This window comes from Mandrillus leucophaeus, unplaced genomic scaffold, assembly GCF_000951045.1.
Source record: "Mandrillus leucophaeus isolate KB7577 unplaced genomic scaffold, Mleu.le_1.0 Scaffold692, whole genome shotgun sequence".
Classification (NCBI taxonomy): Eukaryota; Metazoa; Chordata; class Mammalia; order Primates; family Cercopithecidae; genus Mandrillus; species Mandrillus leucophaeus.
The window spans coordinates 1,202,738-1,225,876 of NW_012107497.1; the positions used below are offsets into that span (position 1 = coordinate 1,202,738).

The 23,139-nt window shown below is 33.8% G+C and overlaps 1 protein-coding gene across 1 annotated transcript in view; it reads left to right on the top strand.

The window, feature by feature from the left end:
• Positions 1-1,474: 1,474 nt before the first annotated feature.
• LOC105555622 (dystrophin) overlaps positions 1,475-23,139 on the top strand; it is a gene marked incomplete at its 3' end in the record, with an annotated part of 1,920,295 nt that continues 1,898,630 nt past the window's right edge. Inside the window, exon 1 of the mRNA XM_012002637.1 lies at positions 1,475-1,701. Within this exon, the coding sequence (XP_011858027.1) occupies positions 1,671-1,701 (31 nt within the window). The remainder of the gene's footprint in view (positions 1,702-23,139) is intronic.

A 23,139-nucleotide genomic window follows, 5' to 3' on the forward strand; every position in this document is an offset into this window, starting at 1 on the left:
GTACAAGATATAAAGGGGACTTATACTCTGGGCAGTATTGTACCTCATAGCATAGAGGGACACTGATGCTAACATGTAGACTTAGAGCCAAATCAGCCCCACAACAATTGTTTTCATTTTTTTCATGTTGTTTTATGAAAATTTTGCTTATATGCATATTTAGACAACCACACAGAGGAAAGGAGGTGACCTAGGGAAAAGAATGTTTTCAATTAAAATTAAGCCTTATGTTTTATCTCATACACATTTTGCTGGGGAAAATAGCCATGTTATGACAATAATATTCTAAAATGCAAAATGTATAATTAACTATTAAGGTAAACATCACAGTCTGACTCTATAATTTTTTTTTATTTTTGTCTATTACTCATTTCAGTCACAAGCAGTTGAATGTTTGACATAGAAAAATGAGTCTGTCACTTTAACAAATGGTACAATAAAAACACTCAAACAAAAATTTTAGTAGGGATTATTATAACTATAAAAAGAATATCTTTCTTTAAAAAATGCTACCAATGTTTTCTATCAATTTGGGGCTCACCTGTTGCATAAAAGTAATAAGGAACAAGATGAAGAAGACTTCTATTGGCAAAGAATGATTTACATGCTGAATGACATAATACAACTGCATTCACTTAATACAGAAAAAAAAGAGCCTGTATTCAGAACCATTAAATGATCATTAACTCAATGTCTAAGAAAATGGTGTTTTAAGAATTGGCACCAGAGAAATGGAAGAAAGAATAATTTGTTAGTAAAGAAGTTTTATCATAATTCACAACTGAAATTTAGGATTTGAGAAAAATGTCTTTGCTCCATTATAAGAATATTCTTTATTTTAGCAGGAAAACATGTCCCACGAGACCTACACACACACATTCTGCCTTCAGAATTCAGCTGCTGTGTTCTGCTGCTGCTTCTCTTATTCAGACTGTTGGCATCATCAATACATGACTTTTGCAATCAAAAATCTCAAGGGGAAAAAATAACTTTGGTAGGCAGTGGATACATAACAAATGCATAGATTATTCTGGGCATTTCTTTTTATTTGGTAGAGTGAAATTTTTGGTGTTGTTGAGAGGATAAAAAAGGCATTTAAAAGTCAATTTTAAATCGGGATTTTCTGCTCTGTTATAAATTCACATGAAAGTTACAGAAAATATTGTTATGGTTTTGTACTGAATAGTTTTTGTGTTTGGAAGGCTTTAAAAGCTAGTACTATGTCCACTGTGCTATTCTGTTTTGGATATTAATCAGAACACAGTTGAGCATTATTTGAATTCACAGAGCTTGCCATGCTGGAAGCACAACCTTATATGTAGTGACCATGGACAGTCCTATTATGGGAAACCAACTTGAGAGAGAAGGCGGGTCACTTGCTTGTGCGCAGGTCCTGGAATTTGAAATATCCAGGGGCCTCTACAGAATCCTGGCATCAGTTACTGTGTTGACTCACTCAGTGTTGGGATCACTCACTTTCCCCCTACGGGACTCAGATCTTAGAGGCAATTACCTTCAGAGAAAAATGAATAGGAAAAACTGAAGTGTTATTTTTTTAAAGCTGCTGAAGTTTGTTGGTTTCTCATTGTTTTAAAGCCTACTGGAGCAATAAAGTTTGAAGAACCTTTACCAGGTTTTTTTAATCGCTGCCTTGATACACACTTTTCAAAATGCTTTGGTGGGAAGAAGTAGAGGACTGTTGTAAGTACAAAGTAACTAAAAATGTATTTTACTGTGGCATAATGTTTAGTTTGTGACAAGCTCACTAATTAGGTAGATTGATTTTAAATTATCACAGTAGTTTGCAAAGAAGCATAAATGTTATATATACTGCATATATATGTATTTATTCAGGAATATATATTTTTCATTGGGAAAACTTTTCAATAGAAATTGAGTTTATAAGTTTTTCTTTGCAGAAGAATTAAACACATGATTTCTTGATTAATAAACCACTGCAGTAATAGAATATGCAGAATGTCATTTGATTATAACAGATTATTTTGATTGCTGTGAGATAGTTTGTATATCTCAGTTATTATTTTGACTAGTTGATACTTCTGTATTTAGAAACAGTTACATAAAGGTTACTGACCTGACATATATTCTCAATTGAACTAACTACTGTATAGGAACTACATGGAGGCCTAAAAGTTAGGAGAAGTTTCTCTGACATATGGAGAAAATAAAGAATAAAATGAGTTGGGATGGAAAATTGAAGGATGTGAAAAGTATTGATAAAGATTTAATTGTAATGTTGTTTTCTCACATTTACTATTTCAAATGCTCTTTTCTATAGCATACCATGATGATTATTTCAAATAATGATGTGATCTATGCTATCAAATGATCAGATGATCTCTTGGGAAAACAACATACAAACTTGAGGAACTCCTAATTATGTTTAGTAGTAAATTATATTTAGTAGATGTTTCAAGTCTATCATGAGCTAGCTTTTCAGTTCAATTTTTTAGTTTGTCTTCCATATAGAAATGCAACTATTTTGTTTATTTTTAAGAAAGTCATGATGACTATTGAAGGATTTAAAAATGGACTGTGGCACAACAGTAAAAATAATATATGATAAGGACTGTGTGTCCCAAAAAGATGGGAGTTTCTCTCTTCCCCACCCATCTTTGACTTGTGGAGTATAGTTATTCTAAAATAGATATGAGAGCGATGCCTATAATTAAGAATGAAAAAATAAGTCTCTCCAAATAAGTAGTGCTCCACAACTACTAAAAAAAAAAAAAAAAAAAAAAAGGCAGAAGTTTTACCACTGTGAAAAATTTGTGGAAATAAGTTAACATTGTCCATGTATTGAGTCACATTAAAAGCTACCAGATTTTATAATACAACATTTAGTTCCATTGTTTGCTTGCTTCATAAATTTCTTTTGGTGAGTATCATTATTGCTTTTAGATTGAAAAACTATTACACTTACTATCATTACAAAAATATGCATGGCATGTATCTGTTGTTTGCAATATACACATATACACATATTTTTATTTATCATTTTTATTTCTTTGATATATGTAATATAAATACTATCAAAATCACTAGTGATTTTTTTTATATATATATATTCTATATAATTAACCACATATACCAGTATATAGAGCAATTTTGAAAGAATATATGCAATTCTGCTGGAATGAAGCAAGGTAAACCTATACTCTGCTTTGTCGTAGATAGTTGAAAAACTTTCAGTTCTTCGAATGTGAAGGAAGGTAATCTTTTTGGGACATGTCCTGTAGGATTTTTTCACACTGCATTTAAAAAATCATCAAGTAATGCCTATGCAACATGACAATGAGTTTGTTAAGGAAAATGGAGATATATTCAGGGCTATATTATACATTAAATTTTGTTGCTTGACAATATACTACTATTTGGATGTCTGACATTTGAATCTGGTTTGTAAATTCGCCTTAGTTTGAAAAACTTACAAAAGTACATTTTGTTTTTTAAACAGAATAGTTACTGTGTAAAAGAGATCACTGTATTGTCAAACACATTGTATTGTTTACTTTTAGAATTACTCAAATAATGCATTGTAAAGAATTATTCAAATAGTGTATGGCAAATAGATATTTCATTTGAATATATTTAAATGATGTAAGTCATCTTGAGGTCTAATAAAATCATCTTTTAGAATTTCATTTGCAGAATCTTTTAAAGACATCTTAACTATGAAAAAGAGATCGCTGATCTAAATTGATGATATACTGTTAATACAAAGTTTTGGTGTATCTTACACGGCATAACATTATGAAAAATACAACAGAGTATGTCATATAGATGTTATTCTAAACTTTAAAAAAGACTACAAAGTGTTTTATGCATAATTACATTATTTAAGGGGAAATAGGTGTTGGTTGACACTTCTAGCTAGACAGTACTGAATTGCAAATTCATCCTTTGGGCAGAGATATTAATACAGCTTCCTCTTTATTCCTATAGCATTCATTTGAAATCCCTGTACTCCACGTCATTTGCTATATATGAAACAAATTGTCAAGTTTTTAACCACTTGTGTAGTTTAATAAAAGAGATTAAAATCATTGCCTTGGAAACATCAGGTGTTTTTCAAAATTCTATTTTATTATCTTTCATCAAAATTTTATCTCAAGAGTAAAACAAACTGATTTCCCAAACTTTCCTTCTCCTTCCACTTTCTATTGTAATATTTTCCTAACTTATTAAAAATGATTTATCATACTCTTTCATCAATTTATTCTTTATTTCATCACACATATGAGAAATACAATATTTTGGTATGTGTATATATATGTTTATATATATGCACATTGATATGCATTCAAATCACAGGGTATTAAGTTTCCTAAGAGGGTCTAATTAGAAATTAACCTTTAAAGATAATTTTCTGTTCATTTTTCTAAATTTTCTATTTTAAACACACATCAGTTTTTAAGGAATTGACAAATGAGACTAGTGTACGTTCCCTGTCTCACAACACAGAACAAACCAGGAAGAAAGGATTTGTGGGGCCTGAGGTCATACAATTGGGGGTGCTATTTTAAGAAAAATAATAGAAAATTAGATACAGCCTTGGGAGAGGCCCCTCATGTAAGTAAGTCTTTAATAGTTTCTTGGGAAATCACCTCTGTATGAAGAGAAGTGTTGAGATTTAATCTTTTCCCAGTTACATTTTAAAATAAAATTGATGCTAGTTATATTTCTTTAGAGCATTTATTATTTCTCAAAGACAACCTTTTATTTAATGCAGATTAGAGAGTTAAAAGAATTTATAATGGTAGGAATTTGACATTTCTGCCTTTCATTCTGAAAAGATACATTGATTAAAGTGATGTCAAACTCAGTTAATGGAGGCGGTGCAGTTATTTGAAATATACAGGGTATGTAATTTGAAGGCACGCCAAATCACAATGACAAGGAATAATGATGACCTTGGTTTATTTTTATACAGTACATTCAGGTTTTGCTTGGATTCAGAGAGAGGTAATGGTTTTCTTTCTCACAAAGTCCTGCTATAGTCCTAGGAGGTTTGTGTTCTGTTATCAAGGCAGTTGGTTCATATTGGAATATTTTGTTGGGAAGGTCATGAGCTGCAATATGGGAAATAAACCTTTTATTAAATGCAACCGGGTTTCATAGCAGAATTTCATGGAAGTATTTCCCCGTGTAGAGTGTGCTCAATGCAGTATACTGATCTTCAAAAAACAAACAAACCAAGCAAATAAATACTTTGTAGTCTTCACCTTTTCCCTGCTTAAAACATCTATTAGTCAGACTTCCTTGGGGTTTCATGCTATAAAATATTGACACATGTTTGGAGTTCCGAAGTTTCATTTTAATACAGATATCAAAGTTAAAATGGCAACACCATGGGATAATTTATTATTTTACCAATTTTGGACGTTTTTTCTATTTATGTCACTTATAGAATTGTCCCTAAAATCCTTGCAAAATTTCAAGCTCCCTCTACTTAATCCTAAAAGTGAGTATGTCTTCCAGAGATTCTGATATCCCCTTCGAATGGGAGAGTAACTCTGCTATTTGTGAATCACTTGTATACTAAATATAGTTCCAAGATTAACAGCTAAAATGATTTTGTTTATTTTTTCATGAGACTTATAGTACAAGAAGTTTGTTTCCCTCATATATTACAGTATATTATAGCATTTAATGTGCCTTCATAAACCAGATGGCTCCTCTAGAGATTCTGAAATACTTTAACACTCAGGGCATAGCCTTTCTCTTTCCCCATTCATGATTACTTCCTTGAATATGGCCCCCCAAAAAAGACAAAAAAAAAAATACATTTGGCTCCAGTGTTTTAAGGGTATATAAATTTTCTCAAGCAAAATTCTGATAGGCAGCAGACAAATGAGGATGAGGAAGGGAAATGGCTCTGCTGGCTCATGCTTAAAAGTGTCCTCATATACAGGGAAACAACACACCCTGGGCCTTTCCGAGGGTAGAGGGTTGGAGGAGGGAGAGGATCAGGAAAAGCAACTAATGGGTACTTGACTTGGTACCTGGGTGGTGAAATAATCTGTACAACAAACCCCCATGACACAAGTTTATCTCTGTAACAAACCTGCACTTTTAACCCTGAACTTAAAATCTAAAAAAAAAGAAAAAAAGTCCTCATCTCATGACTATACAGCCTCTACCTCATTCCCATTAAAAACACAAGGAGCAGTACTCCTTCTTTTATAGCTCACATCTTCTATTTAGGCTGCCATTGTAAGAGATAATTTCTATTCAACTCCGAGCTCGATCTTTATTTTAATCTGATATCACTCATTCAAAATACTTGGGAATTTCAGTAGGCAACGGAACACACAAAGCAATTTTCTGGAGGCCTACAACCTCTGAAGGTGACTTTGCGTAGTATATGTAATGATAGCCCTGAGAAAACCAATGTTCTTAGCAGTCTGGATTTGGTTTAGAAATCAATTTATTCCTGCTTTCCTTTATGATCTTTTGCTTTCTCCCTCAATGCCTCACTTTCACTCTGTCATTATGTGCCCCATTCCTCACTAATGGGAAGTGGGGGAGAATTAACAATTATCCTTTAATTGAAGTGGAACTGTCGTTTCCTTGCCATGCTGATAAAATGTTGTTGCTGTTGTTGTTTGTTGTTGTTCTCAAATGACTCTTTCAGACTGTTTAACTCAGTATTTTGATTACATACAATTTTAAGAAAATAGTTGTCCATAAATTAAAAATGTTAACAAATTGATGAATTGATTTTCTCATGTCAATTTTGAAATCTGAAATATGTCTAAGACTAGTGAATAATGTGAATAATATCTAGGTCTAGTTACAATTTGAATAAAAGAATCTGAGGAAGAGCTTTGCCTTTATTTTTGCTTATTATTCATTTTAGTTTAGTTAGTTATTTTAGTAGAAAAACGCAGTTGTGTCAATGAAGAGGAGGAACATTAAAATGCATTATTAAACCAATGCTTATCCATGTAATAAAATGAGAATGTAGATAGCTTAATGGGTTTTGAAGAGGATTAAGATAACTTTAAAGAAACTTCAAAAAATCAGATGCTTGAATCATGATGTTTTTAGTTTATATTTAATAAATATGAAAACTCTACAATGAGGAATTCACATATATATCCTGAAGTCTTTTGCTAATTTATTTTCAACTTTTAAATGTTTTCTCTTCACTATCATGAAAAAATTGATTTTTAAAAAAGGTCAGCCTTAGCTGAGCACAATTACCATTATAGTGTCCCATATTATTTCCAATTATGGGCAAATAAAATGGTTACCCTTTAAATGTTTTTACCCTCTTCTTGGCTTTTGTTTTGTTTTGTTTTAAAACGTTCTCCCTTCTTCCACTCTGCTTTTGGCTAAGACTGTCATAGAATCAGGACTATAAAAGGGCATAAACATCAGTAGCTTTTTTCTCATTCCTGGCACTCATCTTTATTTGCACACAACTTGTCTCTTCCTTTATCAGATTACAGTAGCAATAGTACCTTAGCTTGAGCTAAGTGCTGACTTAAAGGGCAAGGGAATCAGTACACTATTACAAGTGCGGATTTTAGCCTTGGAAGCTGTGTGAGGAAAAATTAAAGAAATAAGAAAGAAAAATTACAAAATCAGAACGACCCAAGTATTTTCATCAAAGGCAAATTGAGTAATTCCTTTTTATGTTGGTGCTTAAGAAGGATGTATTAGAAATAAATTGGTGACTAAGTGAACAAAATATTAACAAACTAGTTGAGTAAGTGAAAAAATAATAATCTGCAAAAATGATGAATCCCAATGACTCACATATTGCAAAATAGGAAGGAAAAGGGGAATTTAGACTTTAAAGAGCGTAATCAGACGCAAGCAATGTTGGCTTGTTGGTGGTTAACTAAAAACGCTTACGGGAAGCTCAGACAGCTGGGGAATCCTGATTTAGTAGACGCTGAAGGGCAGGGCATGAGCCATGTGAACAGCTGCTGAAGAGCTAGAGGATTCCTTTGGATTAGGTGTACACACCCCACCTCTAATGGGCTGTCAGAGAGCACCAAGTTTTATCACAGAGGTTCACTTTGCTCAAGTCTATGACTTTTGCAGTGTTTTGCCTTAAATGTCTGAAAATGGATTGGCTCTCAAATCCACAAATAAAAGTATCAAAATAAGTGACTCTAAAATTTGTATTGTGTGGTTTTGGGCAACCCCAGTTTAAAGAAGGGACTTACAGCTGATGATTTGTTATCCATTTATTGATTCATTTGTCCATGCAACAAATATACATATAGAGTGCCAATTTTCTGCCAGGTACTGTGTTATGCTCTGGAGATAGTATTCTAAGCAAGTGAACTCAAAGAGAGACTAGCATTTCAAGGAAGATGTGCTTATTAAATACACACACACAAAATACTTGCATTGGGGATAAGGGCTATACAATAAAACACACATTGTAATAAGAATGTGTAATAGGGAGGGTTAGACCAGTCTTTGAAATTGGAGAAATATTTCTGAGAAAAAACCATATATTCAAAGCAAGACAAAGAAGAATGAGGTTAGAGTATAGTTGTACAAAAGAAAAGAGGGAGCAAAAATATCCCTGACAGAGGGAGCAATGTTTCTGAATGTGGAAAATGGTATGGATAAAGATCTAAAAGAACAGCTTTACTAGAGTATAGTGAGTGCAGAAAAGTGTGGAACAAGCTTGCATCTGAATGTCAGACTGGGGTCCAATCATTCAGAGCCTTGAAGGTTATAGAAATTATTTTTCTCTCTTTTTTTTTTTTTTTTGAGACGGAGTCTGGCTCTGTCGCCCAGGCTGGAGTGCAGTGGCCGGATCTCAGCTCACTGCAAGCTCCGCCTCCCGGGTTTCCACCATTCTCCTGCCTCAGCCTCCCGAGTAGCTGGGACTACAGGCGCCCGCCACCTCGCCCGTCTAGTTTTTTTTCTTTTTTTTTTTAAGTAGAGACGGGGTTTCACCGTGTTAGCCAGTATGGTCTCCATCTCCTGACCTCGTGATCCACCCGTCTTGGCCTCCCAAAGTGCTGGGATATTTTTCTCTTTATAGTAAGATCAATGGACAGCCTTATGGGTTTCAGGTAGAACACCAATGTAAACATATTTGTATTTTTTAAGACTATCACTCTGTTTTGTGTAAAAGAGATTGGAAAGTGCTAAGGGTAGATGAAGGACTATCAATCTGAAGCAATTATGGTAGCTCCTCCAAGGTGCAGAAGAAGGTGATTTGGACTAGAATGGTGACAGTGGAGATGAAAGAAGTGGATCTATTCAAGATTTGTATATGAGATAGAATCAATAGGAACTAGTGTTGTATTGCATGCTGTGTGCTCCATGAAATGCACAACTGGGTGATAATGGTGCCGTTTGCAAGGAGATTGGAAGGGAAATTGGAACAATGGAAAGGATGAGGGGTGTGGATGCTAAGGTGTTTGTTTTGTTTTGTATTTTTATGTAGAGCGTGGGTATTGTGCCTAGAAATGAAGTCATTATTAGGGATTTAAATATGCAACTCATGGAGTGGATGAGACCAGCTAGAAAGATAATAGAGTGTGAAGAGGAGATGGGGAATTCAGTAAAGAAAATAAAAGCACTAATAAAAAAATCAGAGAAGACACATCTAGAAAAAATGATGAAATTCTAAGAAAAATAATATTTCCATAAAGAGGCCTGTTCCTTTCAATCTCCAATTTAATGACTTTATGAATGAGGATCCCACTTTTAGCATCAGGTGTCTTGGTTTCCACAGTCTCTACCAATCTATTTACCCCTAATTTCCTCCCATATTGCTATTTCTGTGAATATTACCAAAATGTTGCCTTAGTAGAAAAGCTTCAATAAATATTTAAATTGTGTAATGTATTCAGCTTTTTCCTGTACTCTGCACTTCCTAAAAATACCTTCTTCGGAAACCCCATCTCAACTGACTACTGTATAATGAAATGAGCCTTCAGTGTAAAACATTTATCATAGTCTGAATTTCAATTGCTCAGTCAGAATTGTTGAGTAATATGAAAAATCATCCTTTAGAGAATACAGAATTGCAAAGATATGACAAGGTAAGTTTGCACTTTATTTAATGCTATTTTAGTTGATATAGATGCTTATTGGAGAAATGTCTAAAAATTCTGGAGGACCATTAGTAAAATTGATTATCCCTATATCTGCAAAAATGGTAAAAATACCTAGGAAACATTGACATTTCAGTTTAAATAAAGCCAGAATCATAATAAAGAGATAGAAGGCATTTGAGTAATTGAATCTAATCATGGATGAATGTAATGTACTTATCAGTTAGCTCTGGAGGAAGTAAGACTCGATAGAATAGTAATATGATATTGAGCAATTTTTTTAACATTAGGTTTTTAATTACTTATAACTCAACATTGTTGAACACCTATGTTCTCTTTGATTTTTATGAGATAGCATCTCTAAGTCAGAGAACAGACACACACATATATATATGCATAAAACTATAAAATATCAAGAAATTTATAAAGCATGGTACAAATCAATCATAAATGATTAGTTACGAATAGTGCTATTATGGACATTCTTGTTGAATAATCCACTTTTATAAATAGGCATAAGAGTATGGACATACAGAAATGTGAATTAGAGAATGATTGTAAGAAGCAGTGAGTCAAAAAGAATTAATGAACCACTGATTTCTCCTACATACACAGCTATTGACAGTACCCTGTGTGTGCATAGCACTATTCTAGATTCAACTAATCTTCAGTGATAATACTGTATATACCATTTAACAAGCCTGTAATAAGTGTCAGGAACTTCTCTGAGTACATCACATACATATGTGATAATTTCCATATTAACTGTAGAAGGTGGGGAAATATAATCATCTAAATTTAACAGATGAATATGTAGAGTTACAGGGAGGTTAAATAATTTGCTTAAGGTAACTCAGCTGGTATGTGATAGAGGCATGATTTTAATGGTGGCAGGATGACAGTAGGATTAAAGATTCTTAACCAGTCAGTTGTCACAATCTCTCAGATTTTAATAGAATTCTAAAAAGGACAGAACAAAATATAAAATGGCAGGAATCATAATATCTTCTAACAAGAACTAGACATGTTCCATTGAGGATGCTCTCTAAAAATAAAACTCATTAAAATTTTGGGTTGTTTACTCAAAGGCTATAGATATTGGCATATTATATTTTCTTAGATAAAAACTGAGATATCCTAAATAGCTCATATCCATTCTCTAGACTTGCATGGGGAGGTGTCTATGATAATATCCATAACAGTTATCTTGTTTCACAATTTTATTACTATCTCAATCTTCTTACTTTGTGAAGAGGAAAAAGATCAAAAAATAAAACTAATACAGCCCTGGTTTGTTCGTAATCATCTACAGCTAGCCATTCTTAGAGTGGTCTCACTAGTTGTTCTTTTAGATTTTATTTCAGTTATACATAGGCAACTGTGCTACATGAACAAAAATCTAACAACTGGGCTAACCTGAACATGATTTAGTATTGTAAAAAATGATTTACATAGATTAATGTGCCATACTATTTTGAATAGTACTTGGCATAAACAGTAGGTTATTTAAGTCACTATAATTACTGTTGCCCTTTTACATAAGTTTTTCTTTTATCTTCATTATGTTAGTCATCCACAGTATGATATTTAGTTGTATATATTCATATAGTGTACACTATACAATTCTAGAGTGTACCAGTAACATGGACTGTTAATATTATGCTACGAGGTAAATGACACCCCTGGAGTTAAGCAATGTGCACTCTGTACAATAACGTCACATTGGCATTCTCATATATATGATTAGAAATAATACTGAGAGTTTCTCTGGCTTCATAAGCAATTTTATTCTCATCTCATAAAGAGGTAATGAATGCACACATATCTATATATTTAAAGAGAATGTCAGAGATCGTGATGGAACAGAATTATTCAAGATGTATAAATGAGGGTGGGAGGCAAGAGGAAGTCAGAAATACTCCCCAATAATTTATTTCAAATTAAAATCCTCTTGGTTACTGGCTGGTTGCTGTGGCTCATGCCTGTAATCCCAGCACTTTGGGAGGCCAAGGTGGGCAGATCACCTGAGGTCAGGAGTTCCAGACCAGCCTGGCCAACATGGTGAAACCACATCTCTACTAAAATACAAAAATTAGCCAGACGTGGAGGCATACACCTGTAATCCCAGCTATTCGGGGGGCTGTGGCAGGAGAATCGCTTGAGCCTGGGACGTGGAAGTTGCAGTGAGCGGAGATCTCGCCACTGTACTCCAGCCTCGGTGACAGAGTGAGACTCTGTCTCAAAAAAAAAAAAAAAAAAGTCTATTGATTATCATGTGTGTTTCCATGGTATCAATTGTTTAGTATTGTCCAATAACTGACAAGGATATAAAACTATCAGGATAATATAAATTTTAACTGTTATTTAAAATGCATCATCTTAACTGTAAGGTTATTGATCTTTGGATAAGCTATAGAAATAAACCTTAAATCAAAAATATATTTCAGAGACCCAGTAGGTTAATATGTAGCACTGCTCTTTAATATTAAATATACATTGTTTTTATAATTTTACTGCTAAAATGACACTAAGATGTGTGATTATATACAAATAAGAAATTGTTAGAATTTATTTTATTTTAATCAATGCTGATCTATTTTTCTAGTGTATGAGATTAGATGAGGTTGTATGACATACCACTTGTCTAGGAAAAAATAAAGTCTTTATGACAGTGCAGTGAATGAAGTAAATTAGCTCATTTCTTTCAATATTACTAGTGTGCATAGATCTCTCTTTTTGTCTTTCTATCTATCATACATAGACAGAGGTGCACATACATACACATTACCTGGAAATTAAGTGGTTTACATATGAAAGTTTTTGACTTTACTGATATTGTAAGATGAGTAACATGATAACCAATATAACACTGAAATACATTTTTCCATTTGAAAAGTGTAAAGAACACTACAACACGGTTGGGAAAAAAACAACTTCTTATGTTCAAATGTCATTCCCAATTGTAACAAACATATAATTATTTGTTATTTATTAATTAAGAAGCTGTTAATAATAGTATTTTGATATTCAACATTAGCAGTAACTGTGTTGGTTTCTTTTTTGATAATTTTTTAAGAAAATTAGATTATAAATTCTGTTACAGTAAAAATACAAAAATAAAGCAAAGTATTATCTTCTTTCTATCTCTTATATGCATCAGTTGGACAAGACACTGAGATTGTCTTTTTTTTTAAATTGCACGCTTTCATTATTTTTCTATTCAAGCTTCACCCTGCTAAGTTCAAGTGAAGTAGAGGACTTCATGTCTCTAGAACCAATTAATGAAATTTCTTCTTCATCTTTCTTGAGCTTGCAGAAGGTCAGTAGTAACTGTTTTCTCCCTTCTTAAAAATGTTGTTGTCTTTGCGATCTGTGCACTGTCCTCTCGTGGCTTCGCTACTACTTTGGAGGGTGTTTGTGTTCAGTCTGCATTGTAGGCTGATCCTCTCTTCTCAGCCTTTAAAAATTCGGTTTCCTTGGAATCTAGTCCGAGCGTAATTCTCTTCTCATAATAATCTCTTCCTCGACCATTGCACTTATGTCCACAGCTTTATTAACACCTATATACAGATAACTAACCAAGTTATACCTCTAGCTTAGATTTCTCCAATGAATTCCAGAACTGTGATTTCAACTGCCTGGGTGGCATCTCCATTCTTATGTGATAAAGTCACCTCCCTCTAAATGCCCTAAGCAGAACTTTCTCTTCACCCCACAAAACCTGCTTCCTTCTCATTGCTTTTCTTATCATTGAGTGGTGCAACCATTCACCCAGTTTCACAAGCCAGAAACATATCTCATCCTTGAAACTCTGATCTTTTTTACCCAGTTATTTCTAAATCATTGCCAATCACTGTGGGTTTTATCCTCTAATATATTTTCATCCACATCTCTTTATCTCCTCTACCATCATCCTAGCCCAATATATTTTCTCTCACTAGGAATACAGTAGCCTTTCCGTTCCAGTTTCTCTGCATTCTCTCTTTCGTATTCTTGATAATCCACTCTCTAAAATTCATGCAGTCAATTAAATTTGAAAATACCACCACTTGTTTAATCATGTTAGTAGTTTCTCTTGGCTGCTAGGAAAGCCAAACAAAACAAAACAAAACAAATTTAAAAATCAACGCCTAGACACTGCCTACCTCTCCTATCTCATTTCCCATCATGTTTCCTTTGCCTCACCCCCTTACTGGCTTTCTTTTTGTTCCCTGAATAGGTCTAGCTTTTTTTTTTTTTTTTTTTTTTTTACTACAGGACTTTTGTGTATGCTTTTCTATTTGTCTAGAATCTCCCCCTTTCCCCTTTTTTACCTTGATGACACCATTTTCTGCCTACAAGCTTACCTCTGGATAGAAGTCAGAATCCCCTAAGTACATCAAATTTCCCTACCATGTAACATCTGTCCATAGCACATAGCACTGTTATGATTCCATATGTATGTGACTAATTAATACTTGCCAGTCAGATTATGTGGTAAGTTCTATGAACCAAGACACCTCAACTGTTCTTGCTTACCACATTTTTACCTGGAACCAAACACATTAGGTTACCTGATACATATTTTTAAATAAGTTACTTGATGTGTAATGCTTTAATGAGCATAATTACTGATGTTTACATATAACATGTTATAATAATGATATTTTGATTGCATTTTATGAAAAGTTTATATGACAAAGCACTTTCATTTTGGTTAAAGCTTCAAATATAAATAAATAATAAAGATTTGCTTTTTGTCATTGGGTGCTGTTCCCTTTTTTTGATTTTCCATACTGCTTTTCACTTGTGGTTCTTGGTTTTGTTTTTTACTGTTTTTAACCCATGTCCTTTTTCTTTCCTTAATCTATCTTTGTAAAGTCTCAAAGAACTAGTATCTAGAATATATAAATATCACTCAAAACTCAACACTAAAATCAAAAATAATCTTAGTGAAAAAAATGTGGAAAAAACCTTGATAGACATTTCACTGAAGAGGATATACAGATAGTAAATAAATGCATAAAAAGATGCTCAGCTTCACTAGCCATTAAAGAAATGCAAATTAACATTACAATGAGTTATCACTATATACCTATTAGAATGGCTAAAATTTAAAAAAGAAAAACAGTGACAACACTGAAAGCTAACAAGGATGCAAAGGAACTGGGTCTCTCTAATATTGCTGATGGGAATGTAAAATGGCACAACTATTCTAGAAAACAGTTTAGGAGTTTCTTGTAAAATTAAACGTGCAGTCACCATACAGCCCAGCAATTGTACTCTTGATATTTATCCCAGAAAACTGATATTTATGTTCACCCAAAAACCTTGACATGAATGCAGTAGCTAGAAACAAGAAACAGCTCAAGTATCCATCAACCAGTGACTGTTAAACAAACTTATATATTCATACCACTAAATACTACACAACAATTAAAAGGAATGAACTATTGACACTCAATATTCACAACTCCAACGGAGGTCAAGAGCATCATATTGAGTTAAAAAAAAAAAGTCAAAAGGTTAAATACTGTGTTATTTCTTGTATATAACATTATTGAAATAGAATTATAGATATTAAGAACAGATATTGGTAGCCAGAGGTCAGGAATGAGGCAGAGGGTATGCTACACAATGGTGCCACAACGGAGCCTCGTGGTGATGGACCTGCTCTATATTTTGATTGTGGTGTTTGTTACACAAAGCTACACTTTATAATGTCGAATAGAGCTTCACACACACACACACACACACACACACACACACACACCCCAGAGTCATACAAGTGCATACATGTCTATCTGGTAAAGCCTGAATAAGCTCTATGAATTATAGCAATAATTTCCCAGTTTTTATATTATACTATAGTTATACATGGTATCAATACTCGAAGAGGTAAAGTGAAGTTAGCACAAGATGTTGTTGCATATTTCTTTGCAACTTCCTGTGAATCTATAATTATTGCAAAACAAAAATTTGAAAAATGCAGGATTAGACTTTTAACAAGCTCTTGGTTTTCTGAAAGCTAGGGTATCATCACCAAACCTAATCGAGGATAAGTCTTGTAAATTAGTAAGTCCATCACTCAAGGTACAAAGGATGGTTTCATGCTAATCCGCTAGAATGCAATCCATTTCTATTATATGGGAACATGCATCATTTATTGAATAAAATATCCTGATTGAGGCTGTATTCTATATGTCCTACTTTGTAACATATTATGTTTCAGGTTGTTTATGACCAAAAAGTCTATATGACAAGCGCTAGAAGTTATGCTGGTCCACGGGCATGGTAACTTGACAATGCCTGAGACTACTTCGGTTTTAAACTTGCCTCTACCTACAAAGGCAAGTAATCCTGGACAAACCAATATTTATTTAACTATTATCAATTGAGAGCCTGCCATATTTCCGGCATTGAGCTGAGCATGTCTACCACTGTCCTCAAGAGGAAATCAGGAAAAATAATGCCCCTTCACAAGCTTACTTATTGTTGGCTTTAAAAAGGGAATACATAAAATTTCTTGGTGAGTGTCGAAGTGTTGAGAATAATTTTTCTTTGTATTAACTTTTATTATTAATCATAAATAACTAATGTACATAACTCTAAAAGATAAATGTACATTTAGATACCAACTTGTATAAACAGATACATAGATCAAAAGACTACCTCTGACTTTATGTTGGTATGTGTGTGAATGATCTCCTTGCTTTTAATCTGGTCTTCAGAAAATCCCACCCTGTAATTGCTGCCCCCGTTGAGTTTCTAAAACAAATCAGATTGTGTGCCTCCAGCTTAACATCCTTTAAAGAATCTTCTAGCTTCAGGGTAAAATCCAAGGTCCTAACATCCAAGGTCTTTCACAGTATGGCATCTGCTCATGTCTCTCACCTCCTGATCTGCTATTCCCCACCAGGAACACTTCTGTCTAGATATAAAATTACTTTGGTTCAGCAAATAAAATAACTTCGGTTCATGTAATTTTATGTTTATGACTTGTTCCCACTTCTTGGAATGTTCTCCCAACAACCACTATCACCATGTCTCTTCCACCAATGACTATTAATATTATTTTCATCTTTCCTTATAGAATATTGTTTAAAAGAATTCCTTACTACCCTAGGTCAGAAAATGGTGTCCCTGATATGTGTTCTTATTGTAAATTCACCGTGGATAATTCTATACAAGCAATTATATTGTATCCCCTATTTTAGCTGTCAGTTTGCTTCTGAGCTTCTGACTCACTCTCTTGCTCCTTGAGGAGATAGCTTGTGCTTATTATATGTGGATTAATTGTGCCTAACAGCTTGTAGGTACACAAATGAATGACTACATACCACATCATTTATCTGACTATTGTTTAGTCATTACATCACTGTACACATATTTGAAACTCAGGCATCATTCAGATTGGAAAAGCCTTATGAATACTGGCATGCATTATTTTGCGCACACACACACACACACACACACACACACACACACAATAGAACAGAATGGGATAAGCCTAAGTAGATACTTTTTTGTCCTGTGTACTCAATGTATTGGAAAAATTATAAACCTTAGACTAAAATGTTGGTTGCTTAATTCGGATGATTCATATAATCCGTCGTGTTTTTGGTTATCTGTGTACTTTGTTTTCTCTATTTCTTTCCTAGTCTCAAAGGAAATGTCCAAGTTAAAAAAGAGCCCCAATTTGTGGGGATTCCTTTGAGGAGTTACAAAGCTGAGATATCTTAGGAGATGCCAAAATGATACAAAGTGGTGAAGAGGTGAAGAGAGTAGGAATTTAGAGAATCACTTCTGCTCCTACAGTGCATGCTGCATGCCAGGGCTGCTGTCCTTTGAGGTGGGCACAGGAGCTCTAAGTTCAGTGGGTGTCAGAGGACAGATTACTGAGAAAATGAATGGTTGGCTGGGACTACCTCAAAGACAAGTGTTTGCTCCTGCTTGAGCTATTGTTGGAGCTTTCCTGAAGGAGACTTAGAACAGAATGTCCATTCCAGAGAGTATTCAGTTTCAGTTTGCTGCATTCCTAAGCTTATTTTCCACCCTGGGAGCTGGCCACAAGGATTGGAAATCTTTCATCTGTTTTAATCTGGGATTGAGCTCATTTATAAAAGGAAACTTAGTTTCTGGGTAAATATGTGTGCACAAGCATGGAGCTCCATACAAGTATGCCCAAATTCAAGGTGAGAAATGTTTATTGCATGACTCAAACACATGGAATTGAATGGACTCTGAAAACAAAAATAGGATCTACAGAGCCAATCTAACAGCCTATTCATTTTTATTATTTTTGCACTTAAATGTTGGTAATATTTTATTGACCAGTGAATATGAACTATATTTTGTATATTATGTTAACATATTATTCATGTAATAATGAATTTTTAAAAATTGGTGTCTTGAACCCTTTCAATTTCCAGAGTATTACAGAAATCCTAGATCTGGTATGCACATGCATTTTATGAGAAAACCTAGCTTGAGTGATAACATTAATTTACTGAAGTAGTAGGCCCTCTGACCTGATTTTATAATAAAATTAAGTTTCTATAAGCTAATAAGACTATAGTAACTTTTTCTTTAATATTTTATCTTTGAGGAGATTTGTTAAAGAGGCTTTTATGTGGCATGACAATCTATTTTGACTTACAACATTTCAACCAAAGAAAAGATGCAATATAGTATCTTTTTTCTTATCTATGATGATTTTTATGATGATAGTTCCATAATTAATTTTTTTCATAATGAAAGTGTATATTATTGTATTATCTTCAACTAAATTAGATTATATAGCCCAATTTTGATCTTCATATGCCAAAAGCAAAGAATTAACCAGCCAGAAAACAATCCAGGCCTTATATAATATATTGTGCCTAGATGAAGCTTATAGGCATTCTTCTGCCTGGGGCTCACATTGTAGAAATGTGATGTGCAATTTTGGAAATTGAAAATATAGACTCTGATTGAGAAATGGAAAAGAGTAGAGTTCTAATTCATGACATCTAGAAATCAAGTTCTACCACTGAAAAATTAATTTACATATATTCATTATCTTTCATAGTGAATGATAATGATAATAAAGACAATGAAGATAGCATCTATATAATGTTTTATAAAAACGATGGCAAAAAATATATTACCATTCTCACTTGTCAGATGAGGTAACTGAGTCTATATTATTTGAAATATAACTTTAAAAATTATATTATCTCTGCTACTAGATTATATACTCCTGGATGCTGCAAACCACATCTTCTATGTGTTTATATTCTCATAGAGTTTAGAATATTACCTTGTACTAGGAAGAAGTTTTATGAATGTGTTTTGAATTAATTAATATCCAAAAGTGATGGAAATAATTGTAAGTTACCTATACATTTCTTTTGTTTCAAACCATTAGACGATGATACTTAATTTTTTGGATATAATATGATGTGGAAAGACTCTCAGATAACTTCAGAAACTAGAATTCTGCATACATACGCTCAGATTTCTAAAATTGACATATGCTATCAATTCATCCAGCAGGCCAGATATACAATTCATTTGAGTTTTGTATGTGCATTTTAATTGTTCACATTAAACTATTTTCATAGCTGGAAGTTCACTTTTGGAATCTTGGGTACTTAAACAAAAACATAGCCTTTCTAATAGAAGTATAAAAAGGATACTAATTGATGAATATGCCAAGTATCTTTCCAATTGCAGGAAACCATTAAAATTGTATCTATACACTGTATCTCTTTTATCAAGTACTGTAACAAAATCAATTGCTAGACATATTAAAATATTTATGTATCTGGTATGATTACATTAGCTTCAGAGTAGTTCCAAATTTAATTTCCCATTGGAGAAAAATGGAGTGAGAAAGTTGTAGATAAGACAGAATTTTTTTTTTTTTTTTTTTTTTTTTGTAAAAGCAGACTTACAGTCTATATTTTCTTCCGTTTTTTTTCACTTTTGATCCAGAGCATGCCTTTGTTGCCCAGGTTGGAGTGCAGTGGTGCGATTTCGGCTCACAGCAACCTTCGCCTCCTGAGTTCAAGTGATTCTCCTGCCTCAGCCTCCTGAGTAACTGGAATTACAGGCATGCGCCACCACACCTGGCTAATTTTTATATTTTTAGTAGAGATGGGGTTTTGCCACGTTGGCCAGGCTGGTCTTGAACTTCTGACCTCAGGTGATCTGCCCGCCTCAGCCTTCCAAAGTGCTGGGATTATAGGCCTGAGTCACCATACCTAGCCAAGAGAAGAAATTTTACAGTTAGAATTTATTTGGACACATTTTTTCTTTAAAGTAAAACTCAGCTTTCATAGTGTGTATGTGAATGTATCTGTGTGAGTGAGCACCTGTGTATTTGTGTGCTATAAAAAGATGAACACAGGAATCTAATAGCGTAAGTTGTAAGGTAAGAGTATTGTACAACTAAAATAGCTAACTTCAGAGGTGTGAATTACTTTTTGTTGGTGGGTATGATTTTAACATTCCCTTGAATTTATTATTGTAATATCTGCCACTAAAAGAAAAAAAATCATGGCTTAGAAATAAATTTAAAGTAACCAAGATCATTGCTATATAAACCAGAATTTAAATGGAGGATTTTTGAACCATTAGGATATATTTCCCCTCTAGCTTAAATTCGAAAACTGATGAAATTTTAGATCTCAGCACATTTAATATGTCTAAACAATGCTCATTTGACTGCAAAACCTGTGTATGTAATTTCCAAGGGCCAGAAGTTCAGTATTTGAAATTAAATTGTTACATATTACTGAGCATTAGTCAGAAATAATATCTTATAGCATCTGCTCCTTCCTCTGTTCTAAGTTAGGTGTGTATTTTTTGTTAGTGCTCAGCTGATGAGTACAAATATGCATGCAGCATGAGAGCAGAGCGTTCATTTCAATGACTGCAATTACTAACATGGTTTTTGACATCTTATTCATTGGGAGAGTGTCTTTTAATGTTAATTCGAATGAATGGGAATACTTTCACATTCTTAATGAATCTGCTCATAGAGTAAAATAAAACGTGACTGTTATGCTTTGAAGATCAAGAATCTTCTTTTAAACAAAGGGGTAAAAAAGGCCAAAGAAGGTGAAATGACATTCTTCATGCTAGTTCCAACACGAGTATTTTGATGAACAAGAAAAAAAAGCCTTCTTTAGATGTAGGCAAACTGGGTGATTTGACATTCCTTCCTCTTAATTCCCAGGGTATTTTGTCTGTCTTTCTTTAACTGCATATGCAATTCTTGTCCTTTATCCACTGTTCATAGGTCTGTTTCTCACAATAGGCTGTGAGTTTTACACAGTGACTACTGTTACATATCGCATGTACTAAGTCCCTAGTGATTGCTGCTTAAGGATGACTGAATTGATAGGTCCTAGCATGGCTGATCTCTGACATTATTCTTGTTTGGTTTGGGTTTTTGTATGAATGGTGGAAAGAGAAATGACTGGCTCTGAGCAACATATTACAATGAGTTTCTACCATCCACTCCGCACCTAGTACTAGCTTAGACAGTGAGCAAAATAAAACAAGCAGACCAGGTGTGGTGGTTCATGCTTGTAATCCCAGCACTTTGGGAGGCCAAGGCGGGAAGATCACTTGAGGCCAGGAGTTCGAGACCAGCCTGGCCAACATGATGTAACCCCGTCTCTACTAAAAATACAAACATTAGCCAGACGTGGTGGTGCACATCTGTAATCCCAGCTGCTTGGGGGGCTGAGGGAGAAGGATCACTTGAACCCGGGAGGCAGAGGTTGCAGTGAGCCGAGATCGTGCCACTGCACTACAGCCTGGACAACGGAGCGAGACTCCACCTCAGAAAAAAAAAAAAAAAAAAACCTAAAAAAGCCAATAAAGCAAACTGTGTTGTCAAGAAGTATTTATTTTTACATCTTGAATTTTTAAAGGGGAAGGTTCAGACCTATTTGTTAGATGACTGATAATATTTGTGAAAACTCTTGAAGACCAATTAAATTAGAACATAAAGGCACACCAAGTGCAGATTGTGTTTAGAGCCACTGTTCTAAAAGCAGGTGTAAGAGGGTTGCAGTTATATCCCAGATAAGAGCCTTAGGGCATTAGGAATGAAAAAGAGAAAATGCAAACAAAATATATTTAGATATTTAATTAGTAAAACTTATTTGCACACGTAATGAAGAGAGAGACAAAAATAGTAGAGAGAAAATCATCAATGTTGACTTCCTGATTTCTTACTAGGGCAGTATAAGTGTATACTATATATATATAATATAATGTATATTATATATTTTTGTACTACTTCCTTTTATAAATTGGACAGAAAGCTTATATGTGTAGAAAGATCAATGTTTTTTCAAATGTCCAGCCAATTATTTAAGTAAGTTACGGTTTGTAATCTAAACTTATTATTTAAGTTTAAAGAAAAACATTAGACCAAATATTTAGCCATTTTGATGTAGCCAAGTTTATGCTTCAGGAGAGTTGCATAGTTATGTATTGAGCTCACAGAAATACAAATACACACTTCATCATAGTGTGATATCCAGCGTGGATGGGGGGCAGTTATCATAAATCCTGTCGAAGGCGAGGTTTGGAAAGTAAGACAGATTTTATAATAATAATATTTCATCTACATAAAACAGTCCATTTCCTGGACTAGAGGGATCGTGATACCATAGTTTGTTTATCATGACTACAAACAGAACAGGAAGTAATATCCTTCAACAGGGAAGAGAAATTAGAACAGTCATTAATTAGAATATTTGCAATTCCTTTGTGTAGAACTATTCTTTGTTAGCTGAAATAAAGCTCTCTGCCTTGATTACAGTTATCATTTTGTGAAAATATTGAGTGAGTTCAGATTCCTAAAGGAAATTAGAAGTTGAGTAAAATGTACATTCACTTAGAAATTTCCTTGCACTGAAAGATGCTGATTACTATAAATGAAGATAGGGAAATTTCATTCATTTAAAGAGATTACTATAGGTAACAAGTTTAAAATTAGCCTTAACTTATAAGGTGGAAAATATTTTTTCCTGCTAGAGACTAATGCCAACTCCATGATGTATGTAAGGTCATGTTATCAGGACCCAGCTTATTA